This window comes from Mauremys mutica, chromosome 7 (genome assembly GCF_020497125.1).
Source record: "Mauremys mutica isolate MM-2020 ecotype Southern chromosome 7, ASM2049712v1, whole genome shotgun sequence".
Taxonomy (NCBI): domain Eukaryota; kingdom Metazoa; phylum Chordata; order Testudines; family Geoemydidae; genus Mauremys; species Mauremys mutica.
Genome location: NC_059078.1, coordinates 35,630,724 through 35,657,652, shown reverse-complemented (window position 1 = coordinate 35,657,652; position 26,929 = coordinate 35,630,724). Strand labels below are relative to the sequence as shown.

The window sequence follows — 26,929 nt, the reverse complement described above, 5'->3', positions numbered from 1 at the left end:
GGAGGAACCCTTCCAAACTGAAGTGCCCTGGTGGCTGCATACTTGGCAGCCACCATGACTGGCCAGGTAGCATAAAAGTTTAATCAATATTCATTTTAAGAGGCTTGTGGGCTGGTACGTTTGGCAGGTCTTCTTTCTAGCTTTTAATGATCGCTTACCAAATGACAGAAAGTGTCCCAAAATTTAATGTAATGCAAAGCAGGGCCAGGACATGGCACAGTGAGTCAGAATTTCCCTACACACAGTAGTAAGCCTTGACATTTACTCAGAGTATGTGACTGGGCCCTTAGTCAGCACCCTGCTACTAGTCATGCCCACGTACTCTGGGTAGCTACCAGGGAAGAAATTCAGAGCAGTGCATTTCAATCACTCTAAATAAGAGGTAAATGGCACACAGCTAGGAATCAATCTTGCAACCCTTACTCAGGCAAAACATCTATTATTCATTCTTTCTATTTTTGTAGCATTCAGGAGTCCCACCTACAGACCAGAACCCCATTGTGTTAGGCACTGTATAAACACAGAACAAAAACAATTGTTGAGCATTTTGCTTAAATAAGGAATTCAGGCTCTGCCCCCTCGTCCATTTATATATGTTCTTATTTTTGTGTGGCTTAGTCATTTCATTCCTATTTTTGATTTCAGAGGAGTGTACCAATAAAAAGATTCTGATGTGGGTGTACTTGATAATTTTTCTAAGCATATGAGCAAACGAGAACATTTTTAGTAAGACATACCTGATCTACTACAGATGTTAAAGCAGCATCGATAATAGTTTGACCCTTCTTTATTGCTTTCACATAGTGATATGATCCATTCAGAGAGGATTTCAGAATCTCAAAATATTCTTCAGACAATTCTGTATTAATTCTGATATTCTGAAATTAAAATATATTGCTTATGTGTTGCCAGGGATTAACAACTTTGTGGAATACATTTCAGGACAGCAAAAAATATTATTTTGTTAAAAAAAATAATCAGAAAATCCAACCAGAAAAGAAGTCACACTACACATATATGGTCAACTTACAAACAAATAAATCCTCAAATATCCAACCTTGCTCTCAGACAAATCAATAAGATTAAGCTAAAATTTCCAAGTTTAGGTGCTTGAGATTAGAAAGCTAAATAAGGTTTTCAGATGTGCTGAGCAGACAGCTTCCAAAACAGATCACTCATGTAGGTGAATTAATATGGATTCAGATGCCTAACCTGAGGTACTGAAGTTTGAAAATGTTGACATATACAATGTAACTGTATAACATTTGTTTACATTATTTATAACTATATATAGTTCTAACAAGCTTATCTGAAATTCAGGCATATAAGAGGGTTTTTCCCCCCCCTTTAAGAAAGACATCATCAAGTGCATCAAGATCATCTTATTGGTTTCCGGTGGGATAGAGTACTAGCATCCAAAAACACTTCTATCATCATAATTTAAGAGAATTTATTTCCATCAAAAACAACCTCTAATGTTGCAGGAAATGACATCACTACTTCTACCACTAAACAGATTTTACAACCTCCAATTTCTCTATTTTGTCAGCCTTAATATACAAGGAAATATATGAATTATTTTGCTAATAACAAATTTCTTCATAATTTGGGTTAAAACTTACACCGGTGTAGTTATGTGGTATGGGGTGTGAAAACACCACACCCTGAACAACATAACTATGCCAACAACCCCCCCCCCACCCAGTGCATACAAAGCTATGCCGACAGAAGAGTGCTTGTGTTGGTGTAACTGATGTACCTGTGGTGGTGTTCCTCCTACCCTGGAAGAAAAACTCCTCCTGTCAATATATGTTGCGTCTACACTGGCGGCTACATCTGTGTAATCACGTAAATGTACTCCATAAAACTAGAGAAGAAACACCTTTCACAAGAGGTTCAAAAAAGATTTAATACCTTGAAAATGTCTGCTAACTACACTTGGTGCTCATCCTTACTGGCTGCATTGGTTTGGAAGTTTCATTCTATCATAAAACTTGCAGAGATGCAGCACGCCCACCAACATCCTCTCAATTTTTCTGTCACATGTCCTAAGATGTGTCCCGACAGAGCTATCCAGCATGCTTTTTAACAACAAAAAATTTATAACTTTCCAAGTCTGTGTAAGTAAAGGGCTGCTTAGCTAATTGCACAAAAATTTTTACAGATTTGCTAGACACACAACGCCCAGTAACACAGAATAGAAACATACACCAACACTGCACTTACATCAGATAAATACACCTTATTACTTGATTTGTCATATGCTTCTATTGTAATTTCATAAAGTCTGCCGGTTTCTAGGACCCATCTGTCACCAGGATGAATTGTAAATCCTGTAAAACAGAAAACATTCAACAGCATAGACCAGAAGGCCAGCTATGTGATGAACTATTATGTATCATATATTCACAAACATTTTGGTTCATAAAATTTAAAGATGTGCTTTAATTGCTAAAGACTAATGGTGGGGAAACAAAATTGCTTAGTATGAAACATTTTCTTCTTAAAAAGACATTTCTACTATACTATAATTTATATATGTGAGCAGGTACAGGGACTTAGATACCATATGCACCAATACTGCAGAGAGGCATTGATACAGGTATATAGTTTGAGAATTTGTTAAAGAAATAAACACTCTGAAGAATAACAGCAAATACTAACCTAAATATCCAGGATCCACAACATAGATAGTGCTGTTTGGTAATCTGGAAGCACCTTGCATGCGAATACCTGCAATCTCAGTCAAGGAACTAAAAGGCTTTGAAAGAAGAACATTAAAACTAACTTTTGGCTGGGACTGCTTTCATGGCTATTTAAAACTGACTCCATGTTCCTGAAAAGAAGGACAAAAAAATGCTAGCTCCCTTAAGAGAGTGAGCATTTCTGGGCTGGCCCCATTAAATAAGGGGCTAGCAGGGTAGCCCAGTGTCCTGCTGGCCAGTGTGCAATGGTGGCCACCCACTCAAATGTGACGAGGAAGGCCTCAGGATTGTCCCCAGGCCCCATCTTTGTGAGCCTTAGGGGGAGCCCACGCATTGGGGCTATATGAGAGATATGATTGCCCTCTATAAATACATCAGAGGGATAAATACCAGGGAGGGAGAGGAATTATTTAAGTTCAGCACCAATGTGGACACAAGAACAAATGGATATAAACTGGCCATCAGGAAGTTTAGACTTGAAATTAGATGAAGGTTTCTAACCATTAGAAGTTCTGAAACAGTCTGCCACAGGGAGTAGTGGAGGCAAAAGACATATCTGGCTTCAAGACTAAGCTTGATAAATTTATGGAGGGGATTGTATGATGGGATGGCCTAATTTTGGCAATTAATTTATCTTTGACTATTAACAGTAAATATGCCCTGGGTGTCTGGCTGGTGAGTCTTGCCCACATGCTCAGGGTTTAGCTGATCGCCATATTTGGGGTTGGGAAGGAATTTTCCCCCAGGGCAGATTGGCAGAGGCCCTGGGGGTTTTTCGCCTTCCTCTGCAGCGTGGAGCACGGGTCACTTGCTGGAGGATTCTCTACCCCTTGAAGTCTTTAAACCGTGATTTGAGGACTTCAGTGGCTCAGATATAGGTTAGGGGGTTGTTACAAGAGTGGATGGGTGAGATTCTGTGGCCTGCATTGTGCAGGAGGTCAGACTAGATGATCATAATGGTCTCTTCTGACCTTAAAATCTATGATTCTATGAAAATACACACACCCACACACCCTCCTCTTCCCTCCCACTAAGGTAACAGGCAAGATAATTTAATGGATCTTTTCCAGCCCTAAGGTCCTAATTTCTAGGAGCACGTCCAGGTATCTGGAGATAGTGGTGTGACTGAACTCACAAGAATGTTGCTTTCTACACCTCTGTTAGCTAGTGCTGATTTTCAGACCACTGGGCAAAGCATGAATAGTTTTATCTTGGTGTGTGGCAGAGTGTGGAAAATCTGCCTCTTGACATCAGGCATTGAGCACCCCATAGAAAGGATATTTTTGTGCCCCAGCACTAGGTTAATTTGTCCCTGCTGCAATGCAGTTACTGTCGATGTTGCCTGATCCAGCTTGGCAACAGGCCGAGCTGGGTCTCCCTCAGGACCAAGGATGTTGTTCTGAAGCTGCAGTTCATAGTGATCTGAAGGCATCATTAATTCTGTACATGAAGCAAGAAGACACATAAAACAACACAAGCTGACGTGTCACTGTTTGGACCCTGTTAATTATTACTGATTAACTTTTTATTTGATGCCTAGCGCATGTTAAATTGGTGCTTTAAATAGTTTTGTAGAAAATGCATTTTCTACACCCAGGCATGAAGCATAATCTAAGCTAGATGAATAAAATAATATTTTTTTCCCATTGCTGAAGACTCCAAGTAAAATTGCCTTCCTGCTTAAAAGAGAATGAAATCAGAACAATTTCTGGTCTTGGCAAAGGGAACTTTTTACATGAGCAACTGAAATCCATGCCGCTGCATCCCATACTGCCAGCTAGAGAGCTGAAGTAGGTCTAAGTGAATACATTATTTCATATCTGGTTTCTTAAAATAACTCCCATCAACAATATTGCAAGTTTCTTGTACTTGTACCTGTATCTTATAAACAAATCTCCCCATTCTCTGAAATTGGTATGCAGCTAGTTCAATTCTTCTCCAATTTTCATATTAATTTGCCAAGAAAATGGAGTAACATCTAAATCAGGCATTTCACAAAGTGAATGAGGCCTTTCTGTGGAAAACAAATGCACTAAAAATTCAAATGTTTTCCCAATATGAAAAACAGATGAACATGTTTGAATAATACAAACCTGGATCCCAAACTTGCAAACTGTTATGCATGTGTTCAAATTTATGCACATGACTAATCCTTAATAGGACTACTCCTACATAGAAGATAAGCATATGCATAAGTGTTTGCATGATGAGAGAAGGGGAGGAGGAGATAAAGGAAATTTCAACATAATTTTGATTATGAAAGTTTAACAATCTAAGGTGAATTTAAGACGATTTCCTTATCAGTACACACAATATTTTAATTTTCTACTCATAGGTGACAAATTCACACGGAATGTGGAATATTAAGAAAAATGGAGGAAGACAAACCTGTAATCTTGCCTTGTCTTATTTTCTGAACTTTATATTGAAGTGATGTTCCTACCAGCAGGTAGATATCATAAGCTGGATTTAGAAGAATGTTTTCCAAAATAAGCAACCTGACTTCTGCTGGATGTACATTCTATTGGTTACAAGAAAAAACAAAAGCCACATTTTAAAGTAACAAACATACTCATTTAAAAAAAGCTTCATAATCCACAAATAAAAAATATGTATAAAGTTATTTCTGTTCTGAAGAACAGTTTAATACCACCACTTTTCTAATGGCAATAGAACTCAAAGCACATAGTGGTGCACAGAAGTACAGCTTCACTTGCACCATCAGCAATGGATGCTAAAGGAGATAAGCAAAATGAGACATCTGAAGATATCTGAGCAGGGTCAAACCAATCAACAGTTAACTTAATGATTAACGTGTAAAATGTCAAGTGATGAATACAAAGATGAGGTCTCAGATACACAGAGATGAGGAATATTTGACCATGAAAGAAGACAAGCAAAATAAATAAATAAAACTGGCCAGGGTGTTAGAGACAAGGTAATCAAAATATTTTGGTCACAATCATTCCTCTCTAATCATTACAATAGTACTTGTACACCTCTTATTTAAGATCAACCAGTGTTTTCATAAAGCCTTCCACAATTGCTCTCAAAATTTTGTAACTTGAAAAACCTTAATGTTGGCACACTTCTAGGGCTTTTGGCTTGTTTGAAGTGTACCATTTAATAAATATCGATGGCTAAGAATATCACATGACTAGACAGAAAAAGACTGGATTTCAGTGAAAGAATATACACGTCTTCTGCTCTTCTGCAGTGCTGGAAAAAAGGTAAGTGTATCATAAACATTTGTATCTGTTTCTGCTGTGCAGGGAGCATTTTTATAAGGGTCCAAGCAGATTAAATGTAGCAGCACTCCAAAAGTCTGTACTGTACCATGCATCATACCAAACTGTGACAGATTTTTTTTTTTAATATGACTTCCCAGAATAGGACAAGCTTAGTAGATATTTGCTACAAGTGTTTTTCTTTTTACACTACAGTGCAGCAAACATTTAATTTATTTAATTGCATGACAGTTTTGAAATGCTTCAGAGGAGACATTTGGGTGTATCACATGCAAAATACTTTTATGAAGAACTGGCATTTACATATTTACCAGATAGACTTAAGAGTGGATTCTCCATTTTTTTAAGTACTGGGAAAAAATTTTAACCTCATCACACGTTTAAAATCCCCCCCCACACACATATTCCAATCTATGGCCTAGATTAAAAATGTTACATATTGTTAAAGCCTGCAGTTCTATGCTTGAGGGCTTACATTTCTTGAGGGTGGAGAGGCGAAGAGAAAAGTGAGGCTTTGGGGAGGAAATTGCTGTTAAATACTCAAAGAAGCTTGAAAGAGGCCAGTTTTAATTTACTGGCAAAGTAACATGTACTGCCATGTGAGAGGCTACAGGGTGAGTTACTGTGCAGCAAGCCAGGGTGTGACTCTATAGCACATCATCTTGCGATGCAGTAACATCCCGCGTGGACACTGCTACAGTGCACTGAAAGTCCTGGAGTGTGGCTTGAAAGCATAGTATGCTAACTTTCAGTGCACCGCAGCGTTGTCCACATGGAACTTGATTCACAGAGAGCCGGTGTGCTATAGATTTACCCTGGCTTGCCACAAATTAACTTGCTCTGTAATTTGCCAGCTATCCCTTGCACAAACTGGTGCCAACAGTGCTGCAGAGTGCATTGGCATAGCCAGTACTACCAGCAGAAAAGTTTCCAGGTTAACAACGCCGGCCCTGACCTCCAGCTCAATCCAACTGGCCAAGGCATGGTTTTAAGCACTCTGAGAACTAACTCTGAGTAGAAAAGTCTACTAAATAGTGGTTACACCAGGAAGTGAATAAAAATCTCAATTAGCAAATAATAATTTAAAATGTATAGCATTTTCCAATCAAGAACCTTAAAGTTCTTTACTGACATTAATAAACTTCACAACTCAACAACAGAATACTAATGCCATTTCACACATGGGGAAACTGAGGCATAGAGTGTATAAGTAATTAGTCCACACTGCTGCAGCCAGGAAAATATATATAGTGAAGAGTTCATGAATCATGTGTGCTTTCAGCCACTAAATCATGCTTCCTCTTATGATCAGATGTTCTCTCCTTATGGTCTTTTGCATATCCAGGTAGAACAACTTAGGAGGCTTGGTGCATTGAAAGTTTGTTCATATTTTGGTTTATTCTTAATAGGAAAAAAAATAAGAAGGTGCAGGGTAATAGGAAATTCTTGGATTTTTTTTTATTAACAGGGAATTTAATTTACTTATGTATAGATGGATCTCTCTTATATCCTTTCCTTTTTATGCAAGCCATTTATATTTGCCGTTATATCCCAAAGACATGCCAAGAAGTGTTTATAAAAAATGAAAGTGGTCATACAGCAGTGAACATACTGAAGCTGCAAAACGTAGTGCTCTGTCCTTCTTCCAACTTTCAGGTTTACTGTCCTGGATAGTGGGACAAACACCAAGAACCTGGGTGATATCCTGGGACCACAAAAGTCAATAGGAGTTTTGCCAGTGACTTCGGTGGAGTCAGGATTTCAATGCAAGAATTCAGCCACAAATTATGTTCTGCATCATAGCACAGCCCACAAATTCTGTGGCCCTTTAGAATTTGTTGACCGCCTGTCACACTCTGCAATAGCTGCAGATGCAAAAAGCTTGTCCCTGCAGCAGCTCAAACAAGGAAGCAATTCCAAATTATACACTGTTCAGCAATGCTACAGAAGGATGGGGTGGAGGGCATCTGCTCAATTTAATCTTGTGGAGAATACAATTTCTGGAGGCAAGCACACAATGGATAATCTGAGATCTGGAAATGCATTTTTGTCAGGGTGGTCCAACATACCTTTGTTTGACATGTCTTCTAAAATTGCTATGGTATTTGTGTGTAACTCCTTTGTTTATAAAATTAGGAATATGCAATACACTACACAAAACCAAATTCTTTTCTATTCCATTTGCTTGAGGGATGTTGCACTGAAAACACATGTGGTCTGGCAGCAGTGAAAGATTTAAGGACAATAGTAATAATGCAAGTCATATAAAGTTCTGAACAGGATACTATTATTTCAGTCAAAATTCACAGAATGATGCCAGAACCAATGCAGAAAAAAATAAATACAAAGACAAAAAACAAAAACAACTACAACTGGCTAAGAACCACAGCAAAAATAAACATTACTAATACCGGGCCATACTCTGATCTCATCAGCAATAGTGTGAATCTGGAGTAATTGCAAGGAGTAGAGCAGAATTACTTTTCAATTGCACCACTGAAACCAAAATAAGGCCTTTAAAATGCACTATTTTTGTACTTTTAAATAATATTTTCAGAGAACGTAGATTATTTAACCAATACCTGAAAAATGTAAACCAATATATTTTGTTTAATAGAGAAACTGGCAATATATCAAGTAATTGCATACAGATACTGGATGGATTTTTTAAAAATACTGTAAGTGAACATTTATTTCTTAAATATTGCAAAGTTTAAAATACTAATGAAATGCAAAACATTCCTGTAAGAAATAACCCAAAAAGATAAATGTCTGTTAAGTAGATTATACTAACAGAAAGGACAATTTCATTACTAGGGTTAAAATGAAAACAAGTTACTGTAGATTACAAAGAAACGAATAGAATAAATTGATAGGAGAGCTGGGAAAAAGGCCAATGCTATAGTTAAACACACTTGTTTATTAGCATTTGATCTCACTGCTTTCTGAGACTGGAATCTAATGAGGCAGAATTGATTACAAAATGAGGATTGATACGATGCAAGGAACTAAGGGGGTGGTCTCAATTCAACACAATGCGCAACATAGAAAAATCCATCAGATAAATCTTTAATATTTGTTGACAGGGCCAAAACCTCATTCCACAATGAATGCTGATAATCACCGAGTAGTGGGAATGCTTCTATTTGGTAGCAGTAGTAGATCTAGGCTCCAATTCAGCAAGGTACCTAACTGTGTGTCCCTCACTTGAGTCAGGCTGACAACCTGCATGCTTAAAGATACACGTGTTTAGGTGTCTTCCTGAATCAAGGCCCTGTTGAGCTACAAAATGCTGCACAGCATTAAGTGAAGGCCAGAATCTGGCAGATGTTGTCCCAGGATATTAATAAACAAAAATTAATAGTAGCAGCACTTATTTAAAAATGCATGATGTCAAAGCACTGTGCAAATATCCAAGTGTCATCATGCTCTGATTCAAAGACAATAAACTTGGAATCCCAAGATGCCACTTTTTTTCATTATTACTTTTCAACTTCCAGTATAAGTTTGCACAGTTTACAAGCGAACAGCTGCTTTTATAACTGGGAGCCTTACATAATCTGGGATTTCAAAAGAAAGCTGTTTTATTTCTGGCTTGCACAACACCACAATAAGTTCATGTTATTAAGTATTTGTCTTACAACAGTGATTAGAGAAATGAGAGCCCCACTGCACTAGGTGCCATATAAACAGAGTGAAAGGCGGTCTCTGCCCTGAGGAGCTAGCGATTGAAGAGAAGGAAAAGAAATTGTGAATTTGGAATGCATTCCTTTGTAAAACAAACTAAACAACACAGGAACAAGATATCTACACCATCATGTCACAGAGTCAGGTTTAGAAACTAGCTTTGGGACCCACATCATCTGGGGAGCTCATTAAACTGGATAACTGCACTATTCATCCCGAGTGCTGGGCAAAAATCAATGGAGTAGTATTGGCAACCACCTCAGGAAAAGCCATATAATCTACCCATTGGTAAAGGGGGGGAGTGCTACAGATAAAGGAAGAGATGTTGGAGTGGGGTATGTAGTAATACGGGAAGGAAAATTAATGTGGCTCCAGGGAAGTTCTGCCATGAAAATAAAAAATAAATGAACTGTGTGAATTTCTTACCTTATAAACAGATTCCTGTATTCTTGCTTTTAATTTGGAACTCCCTGTTTTCATTCCAGACACCAGAACGGTGTCTCCTTGTTTGGCAACTTTTTCCATCTCTGATATATAGGAAGGCGGTATGTAGGTAGATTCTAAGAATCTGAGTATACTGAAAAGTGAACAGAACAACTTTATGAGACAAGAGTCATGAATAATGTATGCTAACCCAGGTCAGAACTACAGTATTGTCTACTTCTAGCACAAATGCCCACAGCACATGTAAGGTGCTTATCTTAAGCCAGGAAGGAGAGGCTCAATTTTCACTTATATTCCTGAACACACGAATGTTAAATTAAGCTTTCATGGGTGCTGTTTGGGCTTGTGTAGCACTGGAAAACAGATGGCTGTAATACCGATGTGCAGGTCCCTTTTCTAACCTGTACTGCGACTGTTAGGCATAATTGTACTCAGTACCAAGAAAATTCAGAGTTCACATTGTATTCTGCAATGGACATACAGTGTACAATACATCTGTGTGCTCTGACACTGTGGTACTCCGGCTTCTATGGCTAATTTGTGTAGTGACTGGGATAAAAGTGCATCTGAAGCCTATGTATAGAAGGCAGGACCTTCTTAGAGACATACAGGAAACATGGACAAAGTATCTCCAATGATGTTTCCAGTCTGCGTATAGAGGACTCTCTAGATCAGTGAGGTATGGTAAATGGGAAAGGCACTGAGGTTCTGTTTGCGATTAGGAGAACATTATGGTGTTTGGCTCAAGTGAACTAGAAGCGTGTTTGATGTGAAATGGATAGGAAGTGCTGATTACATGGTTATGGGCAGTATGTAAGTTATGTATTTTGTGATCTCTGTTGGAAATTTAGATGAGGTATAGTAATTAGGAGAAAAGGAATTTCTGGTGGACAGGATCTGGGTAGGTGTTGATAACAAGGTCAAATTTTGAAGTTTGCTTGCAAAAAAACACCAAAAACAAAACTTAGGATGAAATTTTCCAAGGAGCTGAATGATGTTAGGCACCACTAAATTTCAATGGGAGTTCAGCAACTTAACTCCCTCGGGTTTCTTTAAAAAACAGCCTTAAACTCTGAATTTCTTGCTTCAAAATTTTTTTTGCGGGGGAAGGGGTTAACACCACCACTTTATTTAAAATATTATATGTTAAAAGTGTGACAGATTTTCCATCCCTTGGAGTTTTTAAATCAAGATGGGATGTCTTCCTAAGAGCTGGGTTGGATTTTCAAAAGCACCTAAATGATTCAGGGCTTGTCTACACACAAAAGCTGTACCATTTAAAAAAAACAAATAAAACAAAACACACACATTAGTGCAGAAAGAGTTTCTATCCATATAAGCTGCTAAAAAGGCATGTTCTGCTGTTACAGGCAAAACCCAGGGGAAATACTGGCAGAAAAAAAAATAATGCAGACTTGATCAGAGAAATTACATTGGTTTACTATTAAAAAAAACAAAACACCCAATATAACAGAGTACTACAGACACAACAACACAGATATTTCATATTAATGAGCAGGACTCTTAAAGCACAATATACTTTCCTATCTCCTCTGCCACACACTTTGATTCACTTCCTTATTAACTAAGTTTTGCTGGATATTATTTTTTAAGTAAATGGAAATCCTGGCACTTGAGTATGAATCTATTGTGTCTTAGCATCCCGATTATATATTACAAGAACAGCGGTTTAATGTTCTACTTGGCTAGTGTTTGGGAACTGCTTGATAGGAAAGAAAATTGATTTAGTGTTTTATATGCTTCTGGTATGACCAGAAACTCAAAAGTATGCCAGGCAGGCATTTCTGGAGCTGACATTCATATCAAGCAAAGCAAACACTCGTTGTAGCATTTACTATGATGGATACTAGTAGAGTTCTATTAGACAAAATAATCCTGCTTTGCTGAAGGCCTATTACCAGTCAGTCAGTATCAATATAAAGGCTAAACCAGGACGTTGGGAACCTAAAATGAAAAATATCCCAGATACGACAACGCTGGGTAGCCTTCAAAGTCGATGACTTTAATAAGAGTGGAAACTGAAATCCCTGTAGCGTGACTCCTCTCAGTCAAAGGAAATCAACAGAATACTAAAGTAGGTACAGTGAAAGCTTATGCAGTACCTACAAGTGAGGGGAAGACTGTTGGTGGGTAAGCACAGGAAGCTAGGAGTATTCCTATCCCTGCCACAAGCTCTCAGTATGATGTTGTGCAAGAACTTAACCTAGCTGTGTCTTAGTTTCCCATCTGTTAAACATAGATAATAGTATTTCCCTACCTTCCAGAGGTGTTACAAGGCTTAATTCAGTAAGAAGTTGCAAAACACTTTAAGACCTTTGGATAGAAGTTTCTATTGGAGTTCAGAGTTTGGGCTAGACCAGAGGTGGTCAAACTACGGCCCACAGGACCCTCCTGCCCAGACCCTGAGCTCCTGCCCCAGGAGGCTCAGCCCCGGCTCCTCCCCTGCTGTTCCCTCTCCCCTGCAGCCTCAGCTCACCCCACCTCCAGCACAGTGCTCTGGGCGGTGGAGCGAGCTCCTGGGGCAATGCAGATGCAGAGCCGCGGCCTGACTCTGTGCTGCGCGGTGGCGTGGCTGGCTCCAGCTGGGCGGCGCAGCTGCCTGTCCTGCTACTCTGGGCGGTGCGGCTGTAGCACTGCCAGCCACCGGTGCTCCAGGCAGTGAGGTAAGGGGGTAGGGAGCAGCGGGGGTTGGATAGAGGGCAGGGGAGTTCAGGGTGGCGGTCAGGGGGCGGGGGTGTGGATAGGGGTCAGGGCAGTCAGAGGGCAGGCAACAGGGGTTTGAATGGGGGCAGGGGTACTGGGGGTGGGCAGTCAGGAAGGAGAGAGGCGGTTAGATGGGGCGGCAAGAGGCAGTCAGGGGCAGGGGTTCCGGAGGCAGTCAGGGGACAGGGAGAAGAGGTGGTTGGATGGGGCAAGGGTCTTGGTGGGGCAGTCAGGAAGGAGGGGGGGGTTGGATGGGGCGGCAGGGGGTCCCGGGGCTGTCAGGGGACAGGGGGTGGGGGTGTGTGGATAGGGCAGGAGTCCTGGTGGGGGGCCATAAGGGACGGGGGGGGGGGAAATCAGATCGGGGGCCAGGCCAGGCCTGGCTGTTTGGAGAGGCACAGCCTTCCTTAACCAGCCCTCCATACAATTTTGGAAACAGGATGCATCCCTCAGGCCAACAAATTTGCCCACCCCTGGGCTAGACCCGACTCATGAGTCAATTGGACCAGAGGTCCCAGTGTGGTGTGCAGGGCTCCTACAGATTGTAAGTGCCAAGCAAGACACAGTGGTTTGGATTTTCAAAATGGTGTGAGGCTAAATCTGCTACATCTTCCATTAGAATGCTAAATGCCCTGCTCTGAAAGCTTCAAAAAGCTTATTAAAACCTTTTAAAAAATGAAATATTTGTTTCTCAGTACAGTTCCTTGTAAATGGCATCGAGAGTCACCAACACCTCAACCAAACTTTGGCCACCTTATTGGCAGTCTCGGCAGAGTGGCCAAGTACTGAATGGGCCATAGCCTCTCATTTGGAAGGTGGGGCTAACCTCTGAAGCCACCCCCACATCCTTACTTACCAATTGCAGCAGTAATACCTTATCGTTTTCTCCAGTTGTTTGGAGAGGGGTCAGCTCTGGCATAGTTGAGGCTATTGTTATTTTTTTATTGGTGGTTTAGAACTATATGCGCAGCTTCTAAACATCATCAATTGTATTTTTATTATTGAAAATTTTAAATGGGTGTGAAAGCGCCCAGAATTGTGGATTGGCAGTTGTAGTAGTTAGAAATCTAAAACAATGAACCTGTATACAATACTTTGGATATTATCATTTCAGTTTACAGATCCAGATTCAGCAAGGTACTTTTGTTCATGCCTAACTTTAAGAACATGACTAAACCTGGGGCCTTTGAGAATAATGTAAAGTGTGCTTACCGCAATGCATTGTGTGAATCTGAGAAGCCATCAGCTTCAGTATCTTTTACTATCGTCCAGTCAAAGGCTAACCCCGCCAATGTGCTAAAAGTGTTTCCTATAAATCAAATGAATAATTATGTAACAAAATTCAAAATGACAATGAAGTCTTCCTGCTGCTTGGAAACAAACAAACAAGAAATATCAATGAACAGAAGCAGGAGCATCTTAAATTTGCAAAAATGATTCAAACAAGATAGTTCTTCATTAAAGTTTAAAAGGGGGGGGGGGTTTAAGCCAGATAACTGGAAGGTTTGGAGAATCAAAACAGAATACAGAATTGTTTACAATTTATGGTTTGATATGCTGCTTTGGATCTTCTTCTTCTTCAATGCTTAGCCGAATGGTCGGCCGTAACAATCATTCACCATTGGGTCTGTTCCTGTGCAGCAGCAAGGGCTCGATGGGCTAAGAGTCCAACACTGGAACAGACTTATTATGGGGGCGCATCAAGGAGTCTGCCTCTGGGCCGCCTCCACTCCTCAGTTGGTGGAGTTTTATCCTGGACGTTACAAGCCAGCTGTAGAATGGAGCTCGTCGGAACGTCTTGTGGCATTCTTGCGATATATCCAAAAAGTGTAAGAACGCCATCTGCAGACAATGGCCCCAGTAGCCTATAGCGACCATAAATGTCTGTGGTACAAATGCAATTGTTCCATTTTATGCCCAACATATGACACTTGGAATGCTTTGGATCCCAGTATGTATATAAAGGTATCATCATACACCCTCACTGCTCAACTACAAATGTATATTTTCTGGTCACCCTAAGTGTACCAGCATGTCTGCTCTGGAGAAAAGGGAATTAACTGGCTGAATTTTTAAGAAGATACTGCTGGAATAAGCAAATCACATCCTTCCCCCTTCAAAACAAGAACCATCTAAACCTTGAATAGATTCCGTGACTACTTTCTGGATACCAATAGGACACATGCATCCTTCAATACAGGTTATTACAAAAGTCAGATGTGACAATGGCCCCATTCCTGGTAAGCAGCAAAACCCCCACTTTCTTTGGGCCATGTTGCATATGGATATGAGGCATCTTTGTTTGAATGTTGAAAGCATCACAATATAATTTATCTCAAACTCCTTTTCACATGCAGGATGGATTCCAATCCCGAAGTATATGTGTGCCACTTAAAATTAGAAGCATTTTTGCATCGTAGGATGCTAACAGACTCCGTAACAAAGTGTTGCTGACTCCCTAATGGTACATTAGGGCAGATATACAAGTCCTTGAACAACTCAGTGGTTTGGCAAAAAAGGAGAGGGTTAAGTCCTTCACCTCAGCTATTTGCAGAAGGCCAGATCCAACTATGCCTCAAGTCAATGGCAAATCTCTTTTATAGCATGTGTATGTCACAGTCATATCTCCTAAGTACCATATATTCCACATTCTAGTGGAAACAAACCACATACATGAGACACTTCAGACATATCAGTATGGAACTATCAACCTATATATAATTTTATACACCTTTCAGATAACTCATAGAGCCAAGTGCATAAGCCAGCACTTTGAGACATGTGGATCTGAGATACTCTTTGGGGAATTTGGGATCCACACTTCAATGAAATGCACTTTCCATATATATTCAATATGACTTTTTTAAACCTGAAATGGATTTACCTGTAATACAGACAGTTCAAGTTATTCACTTTTGGGGGGGGCTAGATCTTAGGTCTTGTCTACACTACAAGGGAAATTCGATCTGAGCTACGCAATTTGAGTAACGTGAATAGCGTAACTCAAACTGACGTAGCTTAGATCTACTTACTGCGGGGTCCACACTACGCGATGTTGACAGGAGATGCTCTCCCATCGACTCCCCCTTCTCTTCTCGATCTGATGGAGTACAGAAGTCAACGTGAGAGCGATTTGCGGTCAATTTAGCGGGTCTTGACTAGACCCGCTAAATCGACCACCGATGCATCCATCGCCGCTGGTCGACCCCCCGGTAAGTGTAGGCAAGCCCTGAGTCATTGCAACATGTGAAATAACAAATATTAAAGGATTATAAATGGAATAAACATAGTGAAGCCAGATAATTGTCACATGCTGAATCTGAAAGTCTTTTAGAAAGATCTCACAATCTTTGGGAGAGGTGCTGCACCCGCTGAAATCAATTACTAAGCTCCCATTGACATTCATGGGTGCAGGGCTGAAGCCTTATATTGTGCTAATATTTTTATTATTAATAATAATGTATTTTCATTTATATTCTGTGTTTTCCTCTCTTATTCTTTCATTGGCAATTATAATGATCACTGCAACTTCACTGCCAAGTTCCTACACTAAAGGCTTATGGCATCATCTAAACCACAGAAATGTTGTAACAGTGGTAATACAATTCAAAGCATATTTTCCCTCCCAAATATATACAGATGCCCCCCCGGGTTACGCAAATCCACACTTACGGAAAAAGTTCTGTAAGCTAGAGATAGGAGGTGGGTGGTTGGGTTTTTTTTTGTTTGGTTGGTTGGGTTTTTTTTGTTTTGTTTTGTTTTTTTGTTTTTTGCACGAAATGGTCGGGTATACATTTCCAATTTACGCAAAATTTGAGTTACGCAAGGCGTTCCGGAATGGAACACTTGCGTAAGTCAGGGAGCGTCCGTACTATACAGATACAAATAGCTTTGTATCCTGCATGAACAAGATTGTGACTATAAAAAGCAACTTTTTATTCTTCCATTCTAAAACGTCTTTCTTTAATTCAGTCTATTACAGGGGCAGTATGTTTCAAACTGCTTGAGGATATTTTATTTAAGATGCACAGAGCTAAATTAGCTGTTCTCATAACAGATGTTTTAGCTTTGCAAAGCTAAGATAAGTCTTCCCTCATTCTTGCTCAAACTAAAGATGCAAGCAGGGCAAGGAGAGAAAAGCACATTGTACCAGTGCAGAGATGTCTGAACAGTGCCACAGCAAACACTCAGCAGAAGCACAATGAAATCCGCGCTGGGACAAAGGGGACAAGGACTCTGGAGCACATGAGTTATCCAAGGTAAATAAATGTTAGAAAGTCCTATCTTAGTCTCCCTGGAGTCAATAGAAAAACTCCATTTGGACTTTAGTTAGTAGCAGGATTTAGCCCAAAGTATAATTTAAAAAGAGTGGCATGATATATCAAATTTCATCCTGCCTGTTAGAAACCGAAAGCGTTTTAGTCCCACTATGACTTGATTAGCCCCCATTAATCCTTATACAAAGTTTACGCCAAGAACACACTGATCAATCAAGTAAAGATTAAGTTTGGACAGGAGTTTAAAAAGGTCATTTTAGATACATCGGGATTATTTCCCCACCCTGCTCTTGCTAACAGTTCTATGACTGCAGTTCTAAAGCAACAGCCCCACCAATTCTTTGGTACACTGAGCTATGGTAAGACTGGAGTTTCCCCGTTCCCAGATTAGGCCACAAAATAACATACAACCCCAATATAAAAATTATTTTTTTCAATGGACTATACATATATTATCTTGTCAGATGGTACTGAGATCCTTCAAGAATAGGGAACTGTGACATGAAGTTTCTCAACACACCTCAGTTTGGTGATAAACAACAAATTGTTGTTCAGTTTTGTTTTTTAATAAAATCCAATTTCAAATCTTCTTCTCTCTTCAAAATACTTTTGACCTGAATTTTTGTATTTAGTTCATCATGGAGAATACAGGCAAATCTCTAACACACAGCAATTCAGGGACTTCCCCTAAAGATATACTGATGAAGCGCACTAAGTAAGTAGTAGGTCATTACAAGAAGTAATGTTCCAATTGTACTGCAACATAGTGATTAACATAGACCAGAAAGTTATGATAGACACAGCACAGTTACCAGCCATGTGGACCAAAATGCAGAATCAGAACCGAGGGTTACTAAAATAGGTGTAACATATACTTTACAGTGATTCCTGCTAGTGGTGCTCTAAGTCAAGAGCCACTCATCATTTCTAGGACAAATGACTATTTTAAGCAGCTGAAACTCACATATATAACTAAGGAACTGCAATGGTACCAGCAGGTTTTTGGAATCCTATATATGAAATTACTTTGGACCCTAATCCCACAGGCCCTACCCAGATAAGAATCCCATTGAATTGCAGGTTTGGCTTAGTTCTACAAATACTTACAAATGTAAATAACTATTCTTGAACTCCAGACGAATCATGTGAACTAAGCTATTTCCCATTTATTAGTTTGTCTAAACAATGTAAAAATGTAATGGTACTTTTAAAATGTTGAGATGGAATTTAATCTTAAGAGTTCTGCTCTTTCACCAACAACTGGAACTTCAAGCATTTAACAAGAAGCTTTCACTGTATTTAACTCTCCATAATTCGCAACAAGCATAACAAAATAACTTTACTTTTCTAAAATATTTGGTAGGAAGTTTTGTCCAGAACTTATGAATCAGAATTTTGATTCATTTTACACTGTACAAAAATGAATCGAGCCTAGAAGCTACAAAGACATGTACATGGACAGTAATTTTGTGATTAATTTTTTAAATGTTTACATAACGGCTTTAACATTAACATTCTCCTTGTTTACAGAGTGCCTTGATATAAAGCTATTTTGAGATAATGGGTGACTGAGTTTACACCAAGACTAATTTGGATCATAGTATCAAAGATTGGTTGAATATCATCTCCCTTCTTCATACACTCATGAGGCCAACTTCCCCATGGTGTAACTATTGTCCTAAATATTTTCAGCAATGCTGCAAAACTATTTGGGGAAAGTGCTAAGTGCTTATTTACATAGCACACGATAACTGGTGTCATCAGAAAAAATACAAGTTAGACCATATTTAATGTGCATGTTTAAAGTGTCTTCTGCTTTTTTTACTGGCACTAACAAAAGTAATTTGCACACGATACATTAGGATGTTAAGTGTATGACAAAACTCCAAAAAAGGATGTGTAAGGGGAAGCACCACTGTGCACTATATATCTAGGTACTTCTGTTTACAGCATCCTCTGTCACAGGACCAGAGCTTCACAGTAAAGCATGACCTGATCTTTCATACAAGATGCAATAATGAGGCACAGTATTTTGTCAGTCTGAAACAAAGACACCATTTTTAAAAATTCCCTAACTTTCCATTATGTGTGTAAGTGAAATAATATACAAGTTACTACAAAATCTACCAAATATCATCATGTATATGTGCAGAAGTCCAAAGTAAAAGCCAGCTACAGGCCCTTTGCAATGTTCAACTATTCACCAATTACAAGTTTATTTTTTCCCTTTATTTTTGCTCCTCTTGTATGCAAAAGAATGAATAATTTACTGTCTAAAAGTCATTTATTCAGTTTTCTTAAATGACAAGAGAGCATCTCTGAAATGTAAAGACTGTCTTCAATAATTCTGCTCATGTTCCAAAACTTGGTCACCTGTCAGTATAGGAACAATGTTTGTAAAAGGAGATAATGTGTAGAAAGTATTGTAAGAGAAGACCATAGCAGTTTAAAAGTCTCCAGCAAAATTCTTTAAGTTGAGTTCCTAAAGTTAATCACTTACAAAAAAGTGATTTTCAGAGCTGCTGAGCAATCACTGTTTCCATTACTTTAAGCTTGAAAGTTTAAGCTTAGGCTCCTAGTGAACATCTTGTTCCAGCAATTTAGATTATACTGTTTTGTGGGTTTTAAACCACAGCTTCTGTTCAAACTTTAACTTGGATGGCTCCCAAAGCAAATTTGTCAGCTGAGTACGTTTGAGAGTCTACAGAAACACCAAGCCAAGGTTCTGGAATTATAAATACAGTAAGAAGTTTAACAGTTCTACCTACTGATATTTTGCAGTATAGAGCCTGGCTTTTATGATTTATAAGTAGACATATGTGGTTTAAGCCTCTAGTATCCAAACTATAAACATCAAGCTTCTACTGCTGTTTAAATCGTCTGGCCTCCTTAATTCACTAAGTATTTTTAAAACCTTTTGTTTTGTGTGTAGAATTTAGCTGCTGAAGCAAGGTCTGAAGTTCCTGAAGGCACTCAGATTATTACATACGCTATGGCAAGCAGAGGTTTCCTCTTCCTCTTAGATGCAATGGACCCAATCCTTCTTTCACTGAAGTCACTGAAGACTCCTACTGACTCCAGTGGGTCTGACACTATGATGATGGAAACTATAAAAAAAAATCTAGATTATATTAGTTTGAGGGATATGAAGCCCAGCAGTTGGTGGCTGGAACAGGGACAGAAGTGTGAAGAAAAGACATATTAAACTTGTTTGACCTTAAATAAAATGTCTTTTTACAGGTTTGCCTTAAAAATGCATCCTCCTTGCCTCAGCTTAGCAAAACCCTATAGAATCTACAGAGCAGTTCACAGACTTGTATCACTACTGCTTCAATCTTCCTTGCAGCCCTGACCAGACCAGCCAAACATTGATGTGACATTTCAGCAGTGCAAATATTATTACCTCCGGCTTTTTGTTTCTCTCGCCCCCTTTCCCTGAAATTAGAGCTTTTACATGTAAATATGTTTATTTGGGATTCTGATATTTGAAAATGCCATTAATACAAAAGTTGATTCTTGGGCAACTCAGAAAAAATTAAACAGGAATTGTCAGATATGAAACAGTGTCCAATTGGCACATTTGGATGTTTGGGATTTCTTGGTCAGCCCTCTTATACTTAACCACAAATATTACAATAGGTTAGTATATGTGTGCCAACAGAACAATTCTCCTATGCATTGTCTGGGTTGGGCTCCAACATCCAGTCCTGTCCTAGGTGAAGTCTGAGCAGAGTACATTACATACACACGATTTCACTAAAACTTTCACATCTTAATAGTAAGCCTCTGACCTTCAGAATCCAAAGCCTGAATTTTCAGCTTCAGTGGTGAATCTTCAAGATAAAGTTCTCTTGTCGTGGACACAATTTGGATGCCGTGAATTATGTCAACTATAGCATCACAACGAAGCACTTGACCAGTCACTTAAAGAAACAATAGAAAACATTAAGTCAGTAGCACTGAGCATGATCACCACCAAAACGATTAAGCAAATAAGATGAAGTACATCTTAACCAGCTGGCAGATCTAAACTAGGGCAGAACAAAGCTTTACCATTCAGGGGATGGATTCCAGGTCCTGAATGCTATTGAAAAACAAACTAGGTCCTGAAGACAAGAGAAGTAGTTCCTCCCTTTTAAGCTCAAAATAAAAGTGTTTCTATAGGACAGCGGTGGGCAAACTTTTTGGCCCGAGGGCCACACTGGGTTTCGTAAATTGTATGGAGGGCCGGTTAGGGGAGGGGGTCGTGGGCTGGCCCCCACCTCTTATCTGCCCCCGTGGGACTCCTGCCCCATCCAGTGCCCCCTGATCCCTGACGGAGCCTCTGGGACCCCTGCCCCATCCACACACTCCAGCTCCCTGTCCCCTGACTGCCCCCGTACCCTCCCCACCTCTCTCATTCCTGACGCACCCCCCTGGCCCCATCCAACCACCCCTTCTCTCTGTCCCGACTGCCTCCGGAACCCTTGCCGCCCCATCCAACACCCCCTCCTTCCTGACTGCCCTGCCCTGGGATGCCCGACCTCATTCAACCCCCCTGACCCCTATCTACACCCCTGCCCTCTGACCAGCACCCCGAACTCCCCTGCCCTCTATCCAACCGCCCCCTGCCCCTTACCACACTGCCTGCAGCACCGGTGGCTGGCGGCACTACAGCTGCACCACCCAGCTGGAGCCGGGCCACGCTGCCACTGCCACCATGATGCAGCACAGAGACTGGGTCAGGCCGGGCTCTTCAGCTGCACTGCCCAGGAGCTCACAGACCCACCGCCCAGAGCATTACGCCCGCGGCAGAGCGAACAAGCTGAGGCTGTGGGGGAGGGGCCAGGGGCTAGCCTCCTGGGCCAGGAGCGCGGGGGCCGGGCAGGACGGTCCTGTAGGCTGGATGTGGCCCATCGTCTGTAGTTTTCCCACCCCTCATATAGGGTTTACAATGCCCACCATATTGTCAGTGAAGAAAATTTGCTTTATTTCCCCTCCAGAAAATGTTTGTATAGTGTTGCTGGTTCAGAATAGCAGCTCCCTGGACACAATTCAGTGACAGAAGTGGGTAAAGGCCCCCTACACGTATCATTCACAAAAACACCCTACATTCCTTTGGGATGAAAAGTGCAATATAACATAACCAATTTATTATACAATGATTATGTTACAAATAAATGTCTATTAACTCATCTACTTTGCATATCTTTCTTACTAAAAGCAGACGGTTCCCTGCATTGACGTAAGGCATGGAAGTAAACTCCAATTTTCCAAATCCCAAATATCTGAAACTGAATTATGTAAAATTCAAATTAAAACATTCACTTTTAGGAATCCCCAGATTTGTGAGAGTTTCAGATACACCTACACCCACTCCTGAAGGTTTCAGATGCCTTACCCACATTGACTTGAGATCTCTGCAGAACAGGGTTCATGTGGTCTTTTCTACCTATAAGCTTATAAATAAAATGCACATATGAATGGATGTTTGTTACAAATACAGTGTGTATATGCATGTATCCCTTAAAGATGTCATAGGGCTCATAAACCTGCAGTATTGTACGATTTTTTTAACCCAAACAATAAAATGTGACTTTAAAAAAAGTTGAAAACTTACATATATCTTCAGCAAAAATGATACTTGTCAGACGTGTTGGCTGCGATGAACGTGCCTGGACAACAGCCTTTTGTGAACACTGGCGTTCATCTTGATCTGCAGGTTCTATGCTGGCAACTTCTGGCCTTGTGGAAGACCTACAAGAATATCACTGAAAGTTACTGCAGTGTTAGCTAGCTATCATGGAAAATGCACAGACTCTTATTTAAAAGCAACAGTAACCTTTTTATCTAAACCACCACCACTATTACCATATGTAAAATCTCTGTCTTCATATTACAAGCTATGGGACTGACTTTTCCACATGCAGAGTGCCCACATCTACCAGGGATTTCAACCAGGGTTGAGGCTGGTCAGCACTTCTGGGAAAAAATAGGCCTTAAGCCTACTGCTTCTACTGATTAACACACATACCCCTTACTGCAGCATAAGAACCCCAGCTTATGCTAGTCATTTTGCTTTAAAAAAAAATCCTATGCATTTACTAAGCCAAAAAATCCCTCCTCTTGTGCTTTAACAACTTAGAAGCAGAGACAGTAAGATAAAATGTGAACATGAAGTGCAACCTAAGATTAAGTCTATCAATTACAGTGCTGTGATGAAGTACGTTTTAGCCCACAAAAGCTTATGCCCAAATAAATTTGTTAGTCTCTAAGGTGCCACAAGTACTCCTTGTTCTTTTTGCTGATACAGACTAACATGGCTACATTCTGAAACCAGTCATAAGATACATGCTATTCATCACTTGCAATCATAATTGGCATCTTCCATGGCAAAGGTATGGATGATGTCTCAGGTTTTTTCCAATTACAAAATGTTACAATTATCCATAGATTTGCTACGGCAGAGCCCATTAATAGTAAAAGTGATGAGTAACATTTTTCTGATTAAGACATTAGAATGTGATATAATGTCTAGTTAATGTATGCAATACAGTTTAGATTTAGAAGCTTGTGTAATACTATTTGGTGCTATTTAAGTCTACACAGCCGTTTGAACCATTATAAATTATTTGACCAATCCCATTTTTGCTCAAAATTGTGTTTCTTTAAAAAGCAAGACCCCAATCCTGTAATGAGTTCTGCATGAGCAAGCCCCTGGGTCCACGTTGAATTCACTGCAGGCCTGAGGCCCACATTTTTAATTTCTTAAATGTTGTAAGGGCCTGAATGGAAGCAGGGTTGGGGGTGGAGTCACAGCTAGAACCATTCTGGATTTCTCTAAGGCTACTTCATGGTGATGATGAAAGCGCAGTTGATTGGCTATTGGGTTTTCTTAAAAAATAAAAAACAATAATCAAAACTATGGATGAGAGCCACAGCTGGTGGAAACAGCAAAGCTACACTGATTTATACCAGCCGAAGAACTGACCTTATTTTTGGAACTATTTCCAAATAATGGCAATTTTTAGAAAAGTTTCACAAAGCAATGATCTATGGGAAATCACATGAAACAGAAATGTTTTGATTTTCATCAACTCTCTCCAAAGCGGAGGCTTGCACACATTTAATATTAACCAAATCAAGAAAATAGCCCCTTTCTTTGTGATTAATTAACACCTATTATAAACACATTACCACCATATTGCATTTTGCAGTACTTGCAGTTTTCTTTCGGTTAGCTACCCAGTCAAGGAGAACACACAACCCACCTTTGTTCTATTAATCAGAATAAATGATTATTCATCCCATTGCAACATTAAACAACAAAAATCACCATCTTAATATTGAACTCAGCCTTACAATGTACTGAACACCATCAACTCCAAGCAGGATCAATGGAAGTTCAAGAGACTGCAATTCTTACAGTTGGGCTCCTCAAATGAAATATGTAACAACAGATCAGTTTCAGGACCAATTAGGTTTACAAATACATTTTCAAAACTATACAACATGTGTAACTGTAGAAATGGACATGTAACCATTGTGCACAGTTTGTACTGAGTTGCACCTCAGACCAGAGTTCCACCATAGCAGGCACTGAACACATGACAAAAAGGCTTTAAGCAGCTTACAATCTAAAGGTATGAGTAAAGTACTGGATCTGTGAAGTACACAAGTACTTGGTTTGCAATTATATGAATTGCACATGAAAATACAGATTTGCGGGGATTTATAGGGTTTTGCATATCTGTTGGTCAAACCCTGCTGTCCTTAGGCAAAATGACCACCACTGAAGTCAATGTATTAATGAATATGCCTCCAACAGATGTTTTGCCCAAGTAAGGACTAAGTTTAAAGAATGGGGTGCAACTGTCACTGATATTTCTGAAACAAGTACCAGGATTTGGCCTATTCAAAAACAAAAAAACAAACCACACACACACACACACCAAACCACAACAAATGAACAGCTATCAGCAGTTATTTATGGGCAGTTTAAGAACTGATAAATTGTCTAAGTCTGAAAATAAACAGAAAACAATTAAGCTTATGTACTTAAAACTGTGAAAGTCAAGTCCTAATAGAGAAAATGTTTTTATTATACATTAGTATTCACTAATAAGAATCCCATCTATACTTGCCCATAAATAGGGTGTAATAATTATAGGTTGGATGAATAAGTCATTAACTGAATAAATGTTGGTACAGTAGTGTCTTGTACTCTGTTATGCTCTTCCCTCCACAGAGCTAATTGTAGTCTTGGGTATGGCTACACTTACGGTTTGCAGCGCTGGTAGTTTGCAGCGCTGGTCATCCAGCTGTGTAGGAGCAGCGCTGGTGTGTGGCCACACTCACAGCTACCAGCGCTGGTGTGTGGCCACATTTGCAGTATTAGCAGCGCTGTTGGGAGTGCTGCATTATGGGCAGCTATCCCAGCATTCAAGTGCAACAACGTGCTTTTCAAAAGAGGGGGGTGGAGGGTGGTGTACTGTGACAGGGAGCGGGGAAGATAGAGTGGATTTTTGGAGCCAACACTGTTGTGTGTTAGCTTCCTGGATTGGAAAAATCACAAAATGTTCATGAGCCCTTAGTCTTAACTCTTAATTGCATACAGCCTGCCTCCAACACGGACTCCCCCCCCCCCCCCGTTTCACTCACTCCCTGTGGTGTTTGCTGTGATCAGTGTTTGTTTTAGATTAGCAGTTCAACGGAGCTCCGATCGGTTCTGTTTCATTCACTCTCCCTGCCTCTCATTTGATTGTTTACAGCCAGGTACAGATGATCACAGCAAACAGGAGCTCTGTTCGGAGCTCCCATCGGTTCTGTTTCATTCACTCTCCCTGCCTCTCATTTGATTGTTTACAGCCAGGTACAGATGATCACAGCAAACAGGAGCTCTGTTCGGAGCTCCCATCGGTTCTGTTTCATTCACTCTCCCTGCCTCTCATTTGATTGTTTACAGCCAGGTACAGATGATCACAGCAAACAGGAGCTCCGATCGGGAGCTCGTTCACAACAAAACAAAGAGAGGCTGCATAACAAAACAAAGAGAGTAATTTATAAAAGCATTCTGGGATACACCTTATACCCTGGAGGCCAATCACAGCGCTGGTGTGTGGCCACACTTGATGACCAGCGCTGCAGCACCAGCGCTGGAATCCTTATTCCCCATGCCGAGTGAGGTATACGGCCAGCGCTGCAGCCAGGGAGTTGCAGCGCTGGAAGTGCCCTGCAGGTGTGGCCACTTACTAATTGCAGCGCTGGTAGAGGCTTTCCAGCGCTGCAAATCGCCAGTGTAGCCATACCCCTTGTGATACAGACAGTAAACAATTCACTATTTCAGAAAGCAACACATACCTCCACAATTTATTCTACAGCCTAACTACTGCCGTATTTTTAATTCCTGGGACAGCATGCCAGTAATTAGATACTAGAAGAGCTACTAATATTTCAACATTACATTCTACCAACATGTATCTGGTAGGACTTCTTGAATTACATACTAAAACCGCTAATAGCGTCTAGCAGTAAAAACAATGCTTGGGTGGTGCTGGTGGGAAGAAGCAGAATAGCAAAGAGGGAAGGCAAAACAAAAGAAATATGTAATTTATGTCCCAACATTTGTTTTACTCCTACAGTTTGGGCCAAATTCTACTGTCAGGTGACTGCACAGCGCTCCCATTGACTTCAGTACTTTCTACCCCATTATGTTCAACTTACTAAGTTTTAGGCTTTACAGATCCAATCTTGTCCCCATTGCTGTCAGTAACAAAACTCGCATCAGTGTCGATTGGGCCCTAAATCTGTCCCTATACAAATACTGCAAAATTACAGGAATAATATACAACTCTCTGCCATGGTA

The 26,929-nt window shown here is 40.2% G+C and overlaps 1 protein-coding gene across 1 annotated transcript in view; it reads right to left on the bottom strand.

Moving 5' to 3' along the window:
* The window catches only part of NUP210 (nucleoporin 210), a 116,310-nt gene that overhangs the window by 76,917 nt on the left and 12,464 nt on the right, over window positions 1-26,929 (bottom strand). Inside the window, exons 2-10 of the mRNA XM_045025291.1 lie at window positions 22,685-22,821; window positions 20,877-21,008; window positions 14,021-14,117; window positions 10,067-10,217; window positions 5,094-5,226; window positions 3,987-4,145; window positions 2,665-2,733; window positions 2,227-2,333; window positions 738-878 (exon numbers count right to left, since the gene is read on the bottom strand). Coding sequence (XP_044881226.1) covers window positions 738-878; window positions 2,227-2,333; window positions 2,665-2,733; window positions 3,987-4,145; window positions 5,094-5,226; window positions 10,067-10,217; window positions 14,021-14,117; window positions 20,877-21,008; window positions 22,685-22,821 — 1,126 coding nt within the window. The remainder of the gene's footprint in view (window positions 1-737; window positions 879-2,226; window positions 2,334-2,664; window positions 2,734-3,986; window positions 4,146-5,093; window positions 5,227-10,066; window positions 10,218-14,020; window positions 14,118-20,876; window positions 21,009-22,684; window positions 22,822-26,929) is intronic.